The sequence below is a fragment of the Hermetia illucens genome, chromosome 5 (genome assembly GCF_905115235.1).
Source record: "Hermetia illucens chromosome 5, iHerIll2.2.curated.20191125, whole genome shotgun sequence".
NCBI lineage: Eukaryota > Metazoa > Arthropoda > Insecta > Diptera > Stratiomyidae > Hermetia > Hermetia illucens.
In genome coordinates this window covers 78,643,439-78,660,558 of record NC_051853.1, presented here as the reverse complement: position 1 = coordinate 78,660,558, position 17,120 = coordinate 78,643,439, and the positions used below count along the sequence as shown (strand labels likewise).

Genomic DNA, 17,120 nt, shown 5'->3' with positions numbered 1-17,120 from the left:
TATGGTATGACAATATTTTAATAAATTGAGTACGCATAGCACTGTCCCGATACTTTGTGTTCCCCGCCATATTTGGTTAAAGGGAAAGGAGTTAGTGAGTGAGCTGACTAGGAAAACTGCAGAAAGGCCACTATGGAATCTACGAAATCAGGAAGGGGTTATGGTCACGACGCTGTGGAATGAAGAGAAATCGTTAAGGGAACTATACTGAGAAAACTTGCAAAAAATGGAACAGTCCACGGTGCTCATGGGAAAATTTTATTATTTATTTATTTATGTTGTGGAAAAATTTTACATAGTAACAGATGATGAAATAAAAAAAACTAAGTTTCATCTTAATTATACAGAATTTGTGTTATACTATTCACCAAACCCCTCTCCAAAGTTGCTTCGCAATTTTCGCGCACTTGGTTTGATTTTCGTTTTATATCGGCTAGATTTCGGAATCCTATTATCTAACAGGTATGAACTAGTTTAATTAGACGTAACTCCTTTCATAATCATAAATTCCAATGTGTTATCAAATCCTTGACTTTTCTTCCCTTAAACTATTAAAAGCACACATGTACATAAGGTCTAACTGAACACATCGTTATGTCTAGAAAATATGACATGTTCTAAAATTCATAGTCTTGCTTTCAAAAATACTTATATTCGTAGCTCACCGATTAACTATTTATTCAAACATCATCTTATCTTTTATCCAATGTCAACAGCGAATGAAAACTTGACATAGAAAACCAATTGTAATCTTCCTAATCAATCTGAAACGTAATAGCATTCGGAAAGGCAATAATTAATTTATAAACCACAAGAAACTTACTGTCAATGACATACTAATCCAACCGAAGAACTTTCCACTTTCATGATGATAGAGTTCAAACCAAAGTGCGATTCAAAATAATATACTCGTATTATCCCACGTCAAGTCATTATGTGTATTTGAACAGATGTTGGTAGCTATCGTATTGTTTTCTATTATACCGTTACCAAGGATACGTTGCCCTAATTGTCAAAACAAAATTCATGTTTCTCGAAATTTTGTCTTGTTGGGTTTTGTTGTTGATTCTGCTTCTAACAATCTTCAAAGAACGTCCAGACTTTCACGAAAGCAATCAATTTGACAATGAATTCACAAATTTTAGATGATTGTTCTCTGATTTGTTATGATTTTAAACCATGCACCGACTATTTCGATCAAGTAATCGGTCACATCGAGGATATCGTAATGGAGAAGGAATTCCAGGTAAGTATACACTCTCCATCATTACAAATTGTATTCCTGACTCGTGTAATCTATAGTCTTTGCAAAAATCCTTCATGGATAAGTACTGCGATGTATTCGAAGACACGGACGAAAATAAACTTATTTACATGGAAATATTTCAAGACTATACTCAAATCATTGAAGACTACATTGAAAAGCAACTAAACGAGCGGATGGGTAGTTTTGATATGGATAAATTCGCTGAAGATCTAAGGTAAAATAAGCACAATATCGGTTGTATTAACTTAAAACACCCTATACGTGTCTTTACAGACTGAAACGGCCAAATTTGGATGGTGAAATTTTCGACTTGCTTCTGTCCCTTTTTGACTTTGTCATGTTCAAAGAAATGATTTTGGACTTTAAGGCTGAAAAAGAGGGAAAATTCAACGACGTGCAACTTGGTATAATTGTAACAAAACTAACAGAGTTTGACGGGAGCTTCATGAAATAATTGAACCTAATTGTAAATTTTTATCGTAATATTTTTGCGTGATGTATTTGATATGTTTCCGAAGGAATATGTACTCGAGGGATATATTTGTATTTGCCAGTTTTCTTCAATATAAACAGATTGTAAATTCTTTCAGACTCTTTTATTCATAAATAAGAAAGGAATTCAAGGTTTTCAACATTAGAAATTGTGGTCAATGCATGAGAATTTCCATTTGTACAAGTCGACTGTTTGTATCCCCTGGCATTCGATATGGAACGGCTGCTGCCATGTTGGTTAACGCCTTTGCTTTTTCACGTAGGTAACCGAGTTGCTGTAAAGCGTTAAGTATATGACAATCATGTGAAATTCAGACAAAAAAAAAACATGTTTACTTACCGTTTCTTTCCCGTCATCCGAAAATGAGAGCCCGTCTTTACCTTTGATACTTCGGTACTGACTATAAAGAATATCCATCGTAGCTAACAATACATCTGGATATACTTTGCAAATTTCACCTCCGAGTCTGGATAATATGCAATAAGTTCGTTAGAGAAAAATGTTTTGAATAAAATGATTGTAAGCACCTCTTGAAATTATTTATGCAGGTTTCCAGGTCATACATATTCAATGGGACGAGTTTGGTCTTTTCTAATGCGTCCAGTGCGAGTTGATATTTTTTCTCGTGGTAGTAATCGAAAAATTCGAGCAGTGTTCGTAATAGAGTGAAAGTTGATAGAACTTGTGAGTCACAATTCAGTTCTTCGCCTAATGAAATCACAATGTCAATTGAAATATCCATAAAATTTTGAAAGACAAACTTTACCTTTATTCCGTTCCAAAAATTCATAAGACATGATTTGAAGGCGTTCACGCAAGGATCCTTTCTTTGATGGTTGGTGCACTACTTGCGATAAAAGTATTGACATGTATCTCAAGGATTGACCATGTTCCTATTCGAATAAAAGAAATTAACATGACAAATGATTAGATACCAAAGACGCCTGTTAATTTTAAATCCGAAAAGCGCTCGAATTTCAACAGAGTTTGTAAAATTGCTTTTTATTTTTTTATCTAATATAATATCTTCAATATTACCCAAACTAACTATTATTTGGCAATATCACATTTCATTAGGTGCTAATGCTATGCCCCCCGCCAACGTTTCACAAAATGCGTGCACACAGCATAAATAGTCTAAAGGGTGTACGCTGAGGAGGTGAGGGGGTGATTGAATATTAGTCTAAAGTGTTAAGGAACAATAACCAAAATGAAACACAACAATAAAAATGCAAATTAACAAGGAAAACAGGAAAAGAGAAGAAAATATGTAATCTAAATTTAACGATAGTATAAACAACGCGTTTGTTTTCCAGCAGGACATCGACAACACCTGGTTATGGCCATAGGGTATAATAAACTTGACCAAATTGTGCTTTATGTTATCCCTTACACCCATGCCAAATTTTGTACTTCTGGGATAGACATAAGGGGAGTTGCCGAGTAAATTTCTAAAATGTGGAAATATGCTATTATTGACTTTATTTGTGCATATATCGGAACCGTAGGTATTTTTTGGCTTAGATTTCGTAGAGATGCACCAATATGATTTTTTTCAGATTTTTCGGTTGGATAGGTTCTGAGAACGAGAATTATTCCACTTTTTGGGAGTTATATTTTGAACCCGCACTCCCCTAAGTTTCCGCCAATATAAAATATGGGATCAGTTTCAAAAAGTACTAAATGAGCCCCTGGAGACACTTTTCGCTTTTTAACTTTTGTTAGCTGTTTGAATACCGGCATCAATTACTGGAGCCAGGGATTTGTGTATACATATGTATGCTTTCGTGCACAGAATAAAATGCACCTTTATACCTTAGGCGCCAAGCTTCCGGTATTCCGACTTTTTTATTAGGGTTTTGTGTAAAACAAAGCCTTGTCGATTCACTGAACCGATACAAACGAAATTTTGTTGATATATGGGAATTGTGAAATCCCAGGCATACAGTAAGTGACATAAATTTAAGTGGAGTTTAAAGGGGGTCCCCATAAATGCAAAGGGGTGAAGTAAAAATGTTTTTCCTCGAATATAGTCATGTGGGTTTTTTTCGTATTTATTTGATTGAGCACAATTAGGAGATGTGTCCAATCCGTATACTACGAAGCACAGGACCACCGGATAGCTCAGTGGTTAGAGCACACTGGGTTGTCAGACGGACCTGAATCAAATCAGGGTAATAATCTCGGGCGAGCGCAATGCTGACCACATTGCCTCCTACAATGTTCTGTAGTGTACCGTTACAGTCTTGAATGAAGTGCTCTAACACACTTCAAAGCCCTGATCCAATATGGATTGTTGTGCCAGCGATGATTATTATTATTATAGTCATGTGGGGTATCAAATGCAAAGAAGCACTTTCGGAATTTGATATTAATTACGACGTAAATTGTAAAATGTGGAAAAAGGAGTTAAAATGTAAACACATAAAGGGGCGCTTCGGGTATAAAGGTTTTTCTGGGTTCATCTTATGTGAGAAACTTTCTATGCACGATTTTCCATTAATACATAGTTAAGAATGCAAAATACTCCGTCATATTTTGCCAAACGCCAAGGGAAACATATGTATGTACATAAACTATCAAGGATATAAATACTTTTTTAAGAATTGCGGGGTATTAAGTCTGCATCAACTTGATGGCCAGGCGCTGGTCATTAGGGCGGATTCATGTTGTGTTCTGTGAATTATATAAGCATTTAACATCTGCGGGCCGCTTCGGTCACGCTGCTCTCAGGGCAGAGGTGAGGCAGCGTCAGATGATTTACCTGTTTTCACCCCAAATACACAAATACTGTCTTTCATGGCGATGCATGCATATATACTATAGGTGCGTATCAAAATGGATCCAACGTATCTTCACGCATTTCCACTTTACTCCATGTACAAAAGCATACATATATTATTAGAATTAAAACCCAGGTAATCAAGTACACACATGTCTATTATATTGGTTACTACCCGGAAGATTTATTAGCACATACATATACATACACATTTCTGCCTCGAGTACTTGACACTGATATGCAAATAACCAACGAAAGTCAAAAAAGGGTTACTAAAACGTCCCCATGAACCCCGCCGTTCTTATAAATTGACTTTGTATGATGACGACGTCATACATGACTTGGGTGCCATAAATTTACTTGAAATGGGAAATTTTGACCTTCTATAACTTTCTCAATAATAGTCAGTGCCTTCAAACTGCCGTGTCCGAAGAGGATCGTCGAATTATGCCTACAAGGCAGGTATTCAGGTTAAATCCCGACGACCTTCATGTCAGCAGCACAGAAGTGGAGGAAGCAATCAAACGAACGAAATTGGGGCAACCATCAAGAGCTGACGGCCTGCGCAATTGATACGGAGTTGCACCAATCGTAAAAAAAATGCGATAGAGACGTCTTCGATGATATGGTTATGTAATACGCTCTGACGAGAACTAACTTGCTAAATTTGGTGTGAGCATCAAAGTCGATAGGAAATGATCAAAAGACCGACCGAAACAATGATGGCTTACTACCCTAGATGGGATTTGAAAGCCTCTCGACTCCACCCAGACCAGGCCCACGGCTGAGGAAAATGAAGCAATGAATCGAGTCGGGTCGACCCCGCTACTAAACGGAAGAGACGTTAAGGATGATTTATAATAATAATAATAATAATCGTTGGCGCAACAATCCATATTGGATCAGGGCCTTGAAGTGTGTTAGAGCACTTCATTCAAGACCGAAACGGTACACTACAGTATACTGTAGGAGGCAATGTGGTCAGCATTGCGCTCGCCTGAGATTATTACCCTGATTTGACTCAGGTACTCATACAAATCCCACTGCCACCAGTGAGATTTGAACCGCAACCTTCCGTACGACAGCCTTGTGCTCTAACCACTCAGCTATCCGGACACACAAGGATGATTTATGCTTTTTATTTTCGCAATACGGTGCTGATCTTATGCAAGTGTACCATATTACGTTGAGCGTTCTTTTCAAGCGAACTTTGTGGATTTGGTTGGCACTTATTGATAAAGCAAACTTGGATGTTCGTAATTTGAACAACAGCGTGAACGAATCTTCATGTTCTAGATATGTAATTGCAGAAGTAACGTTTAAAAATTACAAAAAAAAACATTTAGCAAATATATATAATAATATAGTGTAGTAATTAGCCAATTGCCAACAAAGGAAAGCTAACTGACTCTATCAGAATAATTTTAAATAGTTTTGGGATTCTGTTTAGATTTCTCTCACGTGACATTATAGGTTGTGTCTTCTGCCTTCTGTCCCCCTCTATCAACACGTCCCCTCCTCTTGCTCAGACGGCTTCATCCTTCTAATTTCTTATGAACGCGCTTCTGAATATTCTGGTTTTGTTCATGTGAATGACCAAATTGTTTTCTGATCAGGGACAACCCTATTGCTTCTATTTGAAGATATCGATATTTCGGGAGCCTCAGTGCTTGCAATCAGCAACTGAATCCCGAAATATCATGCAGAAGCATTGTATGTATGAATGTTCCCAATACGATTTTGTGGTTTGCAGATTTGTTTATCGAAATGATTGACCCAATAATGCATTTCTAAGATACTTCTATCTGAATATATAAATTATTAATTAGCCCCATTTGTAATGTTTTTTGTAAAAAATCTGAACTTTGTTTGACGGCAAAATGGAATATATATTTTTATTGTGAACTGACCATACCAAAGAAGCTTCACTCCAGGCAAATCAGCAACGGATCAGATTTTTTCTCTGCGGTAAGCGATGCAAAAACTTTTGGAATATGACCATCAATTACACCATCTACTCCATAAGTCTCAACATAGGGTCAAAGCTTTTAATGTACAAATATAAAGATCTTGCCAACCCAAACCGGATATCAGTTGATGATGATGATTTATATATGATTTTTATTTATGAATTGCTTTTTACTGTTTCAGAGTCCTCCTCATAGCTATTTGTAGTATTATAGGTGAATCAAAACTAGTGCTGGCTCTTTTGAGGCACTTTTATAATCAACTCATTGAAAAGAGTCATATTTCTCACCACTAAATCTGCTGATTGCCTTGTAAATTTCAAGTGGTGTCGAAGGCTCTGATAAATGCAAATTGAACAGGGTCGCCAGTAACTCTACTCCTTGATCCAAAGATTGCTTTGTGCGTTACTCAACAGGTTGTTAGAACGTGAGATGGGATTGCCAATAACCTTTTTCAATAAGGCCATATCACTAGCGATTGAGATATCGGGAGAACTGGTACATGTACTAGCAATATGACTCACACGGTCATAGTTTAGCGGACAGAAATCTAGGTCATGCAACTCTGCAACGATCAAGACTACTCTGATATCATTGTCTATATTGGAAACCAGTCAAAAAAGGAATAACATTGGACTTGTATTCAATTAAGCACCTGGATTCGGATGGCCTGTATCTTAGTGTGAGTGCTCTGCTGCCGTTAAAAGTTCGGTCCTTTCGGAGTCTGTGGTAGTTGCCATGACATTTGCTTTATATATGATGATTTATGGTCAATGCAATTGAGGTTGGTGACAGTAACTGCACAAATCTGTGTTGGGTGACATTATTAGTTATCGGATTCGCAACTCATGCGAGCTTGCAGGTGCGGTAGTTTACAACAGAGGGTTGGGTATATTGAATTAGGTGACCTATTGTTTTGTTCTGATTAGTGGTGAGAAAGCGGCTCCACTACTTATGGTGATTTTGGTGCACCGGCGTTGGCACTATTCGTTGCAGCGACTATCTCTCATTGAGATGCAAAATTTGGTTACATTCAAAGCAGATCTAAATATCTACCTGGATTGAATTCAATATTGATTCGGTTGAAGTGAATCTGATGAAATAGTGCCGCAAAAGTTGCTCAATATTCGCAAAAAATAGATAACGTAGAAAACATGTACACATTCTTCTATTCAAGGGGATTTGTCAGCTCTTACCCGTTGTGGAGCAGGTGCAAAAAAACGGCTGCCAACAGAAGCTTAGTTGTTCACACGAACCAAGAAGCGAGTTTTCTAATTCAACAAATCTTCTAAACTAATGAATTATGGTTAGATGTAAGTATACAATCTCTTAAGTCCAATTCGGAAAAAACTCTTTTATAATCGTCGTTACACCAGTTTAGTTCGAAGAATCCAGACAAACGCTATTAGAATTTCTTCGATCATAACGACAGCTATTCTCGTTATTTACAATTAACTCTTCAAAAGCTTTCAAATAGCATCAATTATTCGTAACGTCGTTGGAATATGTTCCACGATCGAATGTGAAAGGTTTAGCCGCCTTAATAACCCACACACACAACGCTTTCAAAAGATTATTTTTTTACAATTCATATCGTAATTTCGGAGTATTTCTTTCTCGAAATATGAAAACACTTACTCCTGCCAGATTGTACAGTGTAATCGCATCCTCAAACATTCCTCTTTTCACTTGTTCACTTGCAACCATCGTTGCCGCAATCTTAGTGTCGATATCTACTCCTTCAAACTGATCAAATAATCCTCTGAAAAAAGAAAACAGAAAGAAAGCAAAATAAAAAAAAGAAATTGTGAAATCTTGTAATGCAATACCTGGATCGAATCCCATTGGGCTGAAGTTTACCAAAGAGTAGATCATAGTCACGACATTCCATTGCTAAATCGGTTACACATACCAAGAATAAATTTCTACCTTCAGGATCACGCATATTTCTAGAATAAAACGCGTAAAGAAATGATTGGAATGGTTTATCATAAATGACACAATATCAAAATATACCTTAGAAAATAGAAATACTGAAGTGCTTCCGCTGGGTCAGTGATTTCAAACTTTTTAACGTAAAGCATTACCAAACGTGCAATATTCAACCTTCGCATCGGAACAGGATCTTCAATGTCGAAAGATACTACAAAAAAACAGATTTATTTTCACAGAATTGACAAGCTCCACAGTATAAAATACTCACACAAGGGCTCTTGGACATTTCTCGGTCCGCCTATCAAAAACATTTCGTTCAACGCTAGAGCAATGTGAACAGCATGAGTGCGGTAACGCTCAAATCGAGACAAAAATTCAATAGCAGCTTCAAACTGTCCAGTCAAAACCAGGACTTGGAAATAGAGATGAGGTTGTTCTGAAGCGTTGAAGTGTTTTTCGCCGTACTGTTCTAGGATCATTGTTTGTAGATCCGAATATGTCAAAATCTCCGATCCATCGGTACGTTCCGTACGAATCAACGAGAGTTGTATCCACAGAAAATCATCTGACGTCTTAGCAACTTCTGGATGCTGTTCGTTATTGTCGCAACAAGCAATGATGCAATAAACAGCCTTTTTATATGGATCCGTTGCATTCTTTATTTGCCGTTTGTATTGCATTTTTAGTTGAACTTCAAGCTTTGCATTGATTTTTTGTGATGGTTTCTTTAGTTTATCCTCTAGAACTTGTGCAAAATCTTCATGTCCTGATCCAGCCATTTCAACACAACGAAGGGCAGATTGAATATCACCACAACGGAGGCAATAGTAGACCATTGGCCACAATGGTTTTCCCTCGATGTTTCCATCCTGAAGACCTAAACAGCCGCTTTGACTAAACTTCAATCCCACGAAAGATGAAACTAAATTAAAAGTGCTTGGAATGCCACCTCTTTGAGCTTCACGCAAATGTTCCGAAATAACAGTGGACATGTACACTTTGTACCTATTTTCTAAATATTTCTTGGCTTGGTCAACGAATTCAGTCATCTGGCATCGAGTTTGAATTGGGTCGCGATTTTTAGACATTGGAGGAATGTTGACCATATATTTCATCATTTCCCACATTTCGGATACTTTCTAATATGGAAAGAAACATCAATTTCATATCTATGATTCTAATTGCAAAGGACTTACAGGATCATTGAATGTTTCGGCAACTTTAGAAAAACGTTGGACAAGACTAGGTCTGAGGGCACCTTCAATAACTAATTTGTTATATTCGTAAACTTCAGTGGCATATGCCATTTCCTGTGGACAAATGAATTAACATTATGAGAACCTAAGATTATTATTGTGAGAATCTTTCACCATATTTTTCTGATACGTAAATGCTTAAAAATATGTGTATCCAAAAGGTCAAGAGAAAGAGATAGCATTGAATAATGTAAAATAACCAAGAAAACAGCCCCAAACATTTTTCCTGTAGTAACTTGATAAACAACATTGAATAAACACCTCTATTCTTTTTGCGAATTAATGGCAATGTAGCAAGCCATCGAAAGAGCGCCTGAAAAGAACGTGAGCAAAAATACAATCATAGCGGGCACTCGTGTGCCGGCTATGTTATAGCGAACGCTACAGTCATAAAAACATTCTAGACGAACTACCTCCGGATCGATGGACATTCCCAACGAATTATGCCATACACAAGCCAAACTTCAAAAAACATTTTAGTTTCGGCTTTCAAAACAGGACAGTGTGGAAGATCAGCGACCAATTGCAAAGCTAGACACAGTATTCTTCACCAACAGATCAAAAATTGCCTTTGGAGTTTTCTCCGATATGCATAGTGTCGACGAGTCGTACGGTCTTCCGAAATTCGGCGGTGTATTTCAAGCGGAGGTACTGGCCAGGCGGGGCTCCGCCGTCTCGTGGACGCAGTATTTCTACACACCGTTTCGAGATCTTGACCAACTAGAACAGAAGGTACATTGGCAGATTTTGTAGTTTGCGTAGTACACCCACTTTAGCACATAGCAATCTCTGCGTTAGTGTAGCAGAGATCCACCTAATTAAAGTTTCATCAACGCCATGCTTTTAGAAACGCATAATCAAAGGCCCTTTCAATGTCCACGGACACCCCCACCGCACACTCGCCTTTCAGAGTTGCGTCTTCTATAGTTGAAACCACAGAGTTAAGAGCAGACTAACAGGAATTTCTACGCTAATAAGCGTGTTGATTTTCATTTAGTGGGTGCACCTTCTCGTGCTCTGTGACGCTCAACCAGTTTCTCCAGACATTTCTACGAAAATCATGTTAAGCTGATTTGTCTGAAGTTCTTTTAATTTGAATAGTCATCTTTCCCACGCTTAGGTATATAGACTACCTTAACCTTCTATCAAGAGGTAGGAACCCGAGAGCAAGATATGCTCGAAAAATGTTTTTCAGAAGTCGCTCTAAGTGTTCTATACCCTCCTTAAGTATCGGTGGATAGATGTCATCCATGCCAGATACTTTGAAGTCTTTAAAGGAAATGATAAAAGGCCTCGCCTTTTCGTTGGTAACAACCGCTCTCGCAGTGTCCCAAATACCCTTGGAACACAATCGTGTTGAAAGGTTTGCAGAAACCACCAATTCTCTCCCTCCCACTTCTGGCACCTGTTGGTGTACTTCCATGAGAGAATCAACTCGGGAATCCGTGAAAGTTGCATCCGCTTTTCCAAGAGAATCCAACTTGGCCGTTTCATTATTTTTAAAGTTTCTGCACAGCCTCGAAGTCTTGCTTTGTTTTTTCAATTCCTCACAGTATGCTACGAGTGTTTTACGAACCTTTTATATTCACTCTGTGTGTTCTGGAAGTTTAACCAGTCTTCATTCTTATTGCTTTTACAAGCACGATTCAGAAGTCGTCTGGTTGATTTCCTTTGCGGTTCTCGGTTCCACCATGGAACCGTTTTACCGCGTTGACCTCGGGAAATAGAACAAACCTTCGCATCATAATCTATTAACAGTTCAAGGCTCCAATTGATTCTGCATACACTACCAGATCCCTAAATTCTTGCATCGGCGAGGACACAAAAAATCATAGGGTAAGTAAGCAGATAACTATAAGGTTTCTCCTCTTGCCATTAACTTGGTATTATAATTCGACCGTGACTATTTCCTGGACACAAAATTGTCTCCGCATGGTTGTCTCTAATAATTTTGACATCAGGACGCAAGCTCTCAATCTCGAGGAAGTCTTATCGACGAAGATTTTAGTCCCTTTTACTGATTCAATACCACAGATTTTGTTAAAACCAATCCATGGCTCTTCTACTGTCCATCGAATTATGAACGATTCACTTTTTTGAGAAAAATCACTATATAACCGGTTTTTTGATTATGAGGAAAAATGAAAATATATTGTCACCTCTATTTGTTTTTACATTACCTAGGGTGGGACGTTAGAATAAAATTAGAACCATTATTTGCCTGCCATTCGCTCCATTTTATCGAATGTAGTCTTTTAAGCTGCTCGATTTTTCAATATTGTTGCGGTTTTTGTTGTTTTTCTCGGAAAGGTCGGGAAGTTACGGTTAGAATAGTTATTTGCGAGGTTTATAGTCTGATTTTAATTTGCCATATATTGTACTTCTCAGTTTTTCAATAAAGGTAAGTTAACAGAAAAAGGGTAAAACGGGAGATATTAAAGTCAAATAGAAGATGCAAGTTTTGTTCCTTTCGAAAGAGAGAAGGTCAAGCTATGTAGCGATTACCTTTAATGTCGGTGTTTCGTCAGTGGCTCAAAAAGCAAGAAAATTCAGTATTTTTTGCTAATTTTTTGTAGGTCACCTTTAGTGACGAATGTCATCTAGAGGCGGTGGCGGAGGTGGCAAACTATGTTCGGAGTAGAAAGAGTGAAGAGTGCCTTATGCCTGTATATCTATACAGAATTAATATCTACTAGCAGAAGAAGGATACAAAGGACCTTTAAGACATATATCGAAAATCTAAAGCTTCTGCGTACAGAATATGTTTTCATGCAGGATGATGCAGCTTGCCATACAACAAGAGCTAGCATAATTTTTTTTAAATTAACTGGATATGGATCTACTGCTATGCCCCGCCAACTCTCTGGAGCTAAACCCCATAGAGAATTGTTGGTCTTATCTGAAACACAAGGTATATCGGCACAGAAGCACTACGCTTACAAATTTTAAAGAAAACATCAAGGATATATGGTATAATGGCGTTAATTTAAAACCATTGCTTAGAAATTGTACTCGCAGTATATCTGATCGCATTAGAGATGTAATTAAAAATGGGGGCGGAGTTACAAAGTTTTAAATGGAGAGAGATGTCGCGCTTCAACAATATGATGCACATATATCACTTAAATAATAAAGCCATGTTTGGTTAATCTAAATTGAAACTTTGATTTTTATTGATGCCTGAAGTTAAAACTTTTTCTTAGCATTCATAATTCAGTTGACACATACTGTAAATGTCAGTAGATAGGAAGGAAGAGGTTTTGGCATGCTATAGGTTAATTTGACCAACCTTCACAGTTGTAGACACAAATGTTTCCGAATGTGAAAACCGGCGCAAACTGAAGAGTCTGCTACGTCCAATGTGGATCTTACTAGGGTTACCAGCTAGTCCTCACCCTCAACCGAAAGTTCCACGTTCTTGCGTCCGATTTTTTTGGATATCGCCACACTTAGTTGTGTTGGAACGCCCATGTCCTCAAGAGGTCTGCATGAATGCATTCAGACGTTGAATGAAATCATTAATTCATGAATTCGTCTCCTTATTCGAATACACCCTAGCACAATTAGTGGAGTGAAGTTTGAATATTTTAGAACTGTGCACTTTTGTGTGCACGTTGTTACAGGTAATAATTGCACAGTGCGCGCATCGTTTATCAATTGCTCAATTTCCTTGTTATATATTTTATAAATAAAAATTTCAAGAAGAAATATATAAATTAGGAATAGTCAATAATGATGAACAATTGTGGACTCAAGCGGCCAGTTGTGATTTTCAATTCTTGTGTTGTCCATAAACATGCGAATAATAACCTGTTGATTGTTGGATGTTTATTCGTCTTGTAAAAATTATTGGGGTATCAAACGCACAATTAGCAATGCTTGCATTGTTTCTAATGTATATATTGGGTTGGGGAAAAAGTAATGTCGTATCTGTGATCAAACTTTAACGCTTTATTTAACATACTTAGAATTATCCGATTAAAATCAAATATGCGCCGTTTTGTTCGCAAACTTGTTGCCATTTAGAAGGCAACTCCATTACCCCCTCTTATAAAACCCCCCCTCCTTATTTGCAAAAAACTCAGACAGCCAGTTTTCGCAAGCCTCTTTTGCAGCGAACTTAGTAGCACCAAGAACGTTTTGCATGGACCGGAAGAGATGGTAATCACTTGGTGCCAGGTCCGGACTATACGGTGGGTACGATAGGACATCCCATCCGAGCTCCCATAGCTTCTGGCGGGTCATCAAAGATGTGTGAAGCCGAGCGTTGTCCTGGTGGAACAGAACACCATTCCTATTGACCAATCCTGGCCACTTCTGGTCAATCGCCTGCTTCAAACGGTCGAGCTGCTCACAGCTGAGGAACGAATTGAGGGTCTGGCCATAGTTGAACAGCTCATAGTGGATGACTCCCTTCCAATCCCACCAAACACACAGGAAAATCTTCCTGGCCGTCAATCCGGGCTTGGGGATGGTTTGGGCCGGCTCGCCGCGCTTCGACCACGATATTTTTCGCTTGAGATTTTCGTACGTGATCCACTTTTCATCACCAGTCACCATCAGCTTCAAGAATGGGTCGAATTCGTTCCGTTTCAGCAGTGCATCGCAAGCGTTGATTCGGTCCAAGAGAGGTCCATTTGCTCACATGCCGGTCTACTTGGATGATTTCGACGATTTTATCGGTTTCTACGACGATTGGCCTACCAGTACGGGTGTATCTTCGACATCCACTACACCAGAACGAATTCGATCCAACGCTGTGCTGTGCGACTCGTTAAAGTATCGGACCCATAAACTTCACAAATTTTTGTGGCCGCCTTCGTTGCATTTTTACCTCTCAAGTAGTAAAAATGTAAAATATGACGAGTTTCTTGCTTGGTGGACTCCATCTTTGACGCGCTATAACTTGAGACTGAAACGTACGATCATCGTCATACATTGTATGACTCGATGCGATAAGTATAACACAAGAATGTTTAAGTGTCGCCATCTATTGACAAAATACGACATTACTCTTTCCCCAACCTAATACGTATACAATTATTATAAACAAAACAAAAGAAATTGAAATAATTAAAACTTGTTGTTTATTTTTCGTTGGTGTGAATGCAAATACCGATATTTCGGGAACCACTAGAAACTTGAAGGGAACAAGTTTAGAAAACTTGTTAGCACTGATGAAGGGAATAAGTGGTTCTTTTCTAAACTTGTTCCCTTCAAGTTTCTAAACTTGTTAGCACTGATGAAGGGAACAAGTGGTTCCCGAAATATCGGTATTTGCAAGAATAAATATTCACACCAACGAAAAAGAAACAACAAGTTTTAATTATTTCAATTAATTAATCGTTGGAAACACCACATAATTGCACTCAGACAAAACAAAAGAATACATTTTTTCACTTCAATCATTTTCATTCAGCAATTCATTCATATTCAAATCCAACCCTATTCATTGTTTTGAATACCAACAATCACTCAATTCAATGAAACTAACCGTTCATAGATTAAGTGAATTCATTTCACTTATTCTTACAAATCCGTCGGTTTTCGTTTTATTGTGAATGAGTGAATTTGAATGCAACATTTTAGTGAATGTCTCATGAGTACACATTTACAACATTCATGCAGATGACATTGTCCTCATTTCCAAAAAAAACTTTTTTATTTCTTTCCGTTGGGAGCCCGTTCTCGTCGGTTGGGAGCCTTCCCAGGCACAAGGTGTCCGGTCTGCATGGATCTGTTTCCGCGTACCGGTATTTGACACGGCCAGCTTTACTTTCTTTCCCTTCTCATGATAGAGGAGAAAGGAAGATTATTACAGGCAAGCCTGTAGTCCTCTCTTCTTTGGGGCTGAATTTTCTTTTCTACTGTGCCGACCGCACTGTAGACTCTGGGTGCAGGCTCTCCCCCGAAGTGGAGAGCATGCCTTCTCTAAAATTCTCCGTAGGGGAGCATGAATCTGCTGAGGCCTCTAAGCCCGTACCTCGACCGCAACCTGATTTCTCAAAGTCGCAGGTGGATTCGAAGTCTGTGACTCCTCAAAACTTGGATAATGGCAATTCATTACTCCCATCTTCATGTCTTTTAGTGGAGTGGTAAAATACTACAGGCTCCCTCACTACGACAAGGTATCCAAAGGCTGCACAAAGTTAGAGGGCGATCGCGGAATGCTGGCATTTAGGCCGATCAAAACATTCATCTGATTATTCCAATGGTACATAGGAGTACCATGCTTGGTAGCTTTTCTTAAGTCTGTAATTACATAAGGAAGCGATACTGGATTCTGAATGATCGGAAGGTAATACGGGATGAATTGCACCAATACATCGTTTGTGTAAGGAATGCCTTCGACTTATGGGCAAGGAGAGCAGATAGCTGTAAGGATTTCTCCAAGTTCACCGTTCTTCTTCATTGTCAGATTATTTCCCTAATAAATATGTAAATTCATATCCACGAAACACGGTTAAGGGCTAAAACCCCGCAAACACTGAAGAAAAACAACAATTTCAATATATAATTGGGCGGTGGCAAGACTTTTAGCAGCCCACAATCTCCTTAAGCAAAGCTCAGTAAATATTTTTAAGCGTTTTCAATCATTCTTACCATTCGATTAAGGCATGACTTCCCTCCCAGTGTCGTCTCATTTAATATTGTTTGCTCGGGCATTTTGCGGATATCAATCCAGTTCTGAGACGGTCCAACTAGAGCATTAAGCAACTTGATCTTCTCTTGCCTCCAGTCGGCAAATATGTGTTCCCATTTCTGCTTTTGTGCTGACTCGTATGACTAAAAATTCAGAAAAACCACAAGTAGAGTGCATATAACTCCTTCCTCACCAAATGACTTTATGTATACTTACATTTTTATGAACCTCTTCAATAACTGACAGGATGGCGTTCTCCTTTTCATTTTTTAAGAAGCTTTGAATATCTGTGTCCGTAATCGGATCTAAGGGCTCGAACGTTCGTCGCGTGCTGAGTGTCTCTAACTTTTGCGAGATTTTAGGCAAGTCGATACCTTTTGAACCCAACAATATATGACTGTAAACAGTAAAGAAATTATCTCAATAAGTAACTTCACCCAATTTGTATAGTCGCACTCACGCTTGGATATCTTGCGCCCCAGTTTGAGTTACGCGCGAATGAAGTTCCTGGGTCGCTTGTAACACTTGCGGCAGCGTCCGCTCAACATGTGGAAGCTCCTCCAGGTGTTGAGTCTCGTTCGTTAATTTCTGTGCTTGTTGCAACAAACTGTTGAAATCCATTGTGAGAGAGTGTTCACGTCCGATTTAAAACAGAATTTCCTCCTGAGTTTGACGTCTAACCCAGCCTTGTTTTCAAAATTTCTAACCTCCAGACAGCCGGTTATATGGAGCCAATTTTTGTGTTTGAAAGGCGACGGCTGACAACGAATCTTTGGT

At 38.4% G+C, this 17,120-nt stretch overlaps 2 protein-coding genes and 1 long non-coding RNA gene across 3 annotated transcripts; 1 reads left to right on the top strand and 2 right to left on the bottom strand.

Annotated features, from left to right (window-relative positions):
• Window positions 1-235: 235 nt before the first annotated feature.
• Window positions 236-957, bottom strand: LOC119657385. Its single transcript, XR_005250131.1, has 3 exons — window positions 824-957; window positions 666-764; window positions 236-598 (listed from the first exon to the last, which is right to left on the bottom strand). It is a non-coding gene; the product is annotated as an uncharacterized LOC119657385 (long non-coding RNA).
• A 13-nt stretch (window positions 958-970) lies between these two features.
• On the top strand, window positions 971-1,851 carry LOC119657384 (ADP-ribosylation factor-like protein 2-binding protein). The gene is made up of 3 exons (XM_038064270.1): window positions 971-1,246; window positions 1,303-1,481; window positions 1,541-1,851. The coding sequence occupies exons 1-3, from the start codon at window positions 1,127-1,129 to the stop codon at window positions 1,719-1,721; spliced, it is 480 nt and encodes a 159-aa protein (XP_037920198.1). The 5' UTR covers window positions 971-1,126; the 3' UTR covers window positions 1,722-1,851.
• LOC119657382 (nuclear pore complex protein Nup93-1-like) lies at window positions 1,849-17,091 on the bottom strand. The gene is made up of 12 exons (XM_038064267.1): window positions 16,804-17,091; window positions 16,560-16,740; window positions 16,304-16,486; window positions 9,641-9,754; window positions 8,713-9,583; window positions 8,526-8,652; window positions 8,339-8,458; window positions 8,148-8,271; window positions 2,527-2,653; window positions 2,288-2,468; window positions 2,100-2,226; window positions 1,849-2,034 (listed from the first exon to the last, which is right to left on the bottom strand). Exons 1-12 carry the CDS (start codon window positions 16,962-16,964, stop codon window positions 1,915-1,917), a joined length of 2,436 nt encoding a protein of 811 aa, XP_037920195.1. The 5' UTR covers window positions 16,965-17,091; the 3' UTR covers window positions 1,849-1,914.
• Between the last annotated feature and the right edge of the window lie 29 nt (window positions 17,092-17,120).

Bases quoted from the DNA above. Each gene is read 5' to 3' on its own strand.
- LOC119657384 (XM_038064270.1), top strand. From the start codon at position 1,127: ATGAATTCACAAATTTTAGATGATTGTTCTCTGATTTGTTATGATTTT. The intron at 1,247-1,302 runs GTAAGTATACAC...TGTAATCTATAG, and splicing joins TAATGGAGAAGGAATTCCAG to TCTTTGCAAAAATCCTTCAT. The intron at 1,482-1,540 runs GTAAAATAAGCA...GTGTCTTTACAG, and splicing joins AAATTCGCTGAAGATCTAAG to ACTGAAACGGCCAAATTTGG.
- LOC119657382 (XM_038064267.1), bottom strand. From the start codon at position 16,964: ATGGATTTCAACAGTTTGTTGCAACAAGCACAGAAATTAACGAACGAG. The intron at 16,487-16,559 runs GTAAGTATACAT...CTGAATTTTTAG, and splicing joins TTGAAGAGGTTCATAAAAAT to TCATACGAGTCAGCACAAAA. The intron at 9,755-16,303 runs GTAAGAATGATT...ATTTGTCCACAG, and splicing joins AGTCATGCCTTAATCGAATG to GAAATGGCATATGCCACTGA.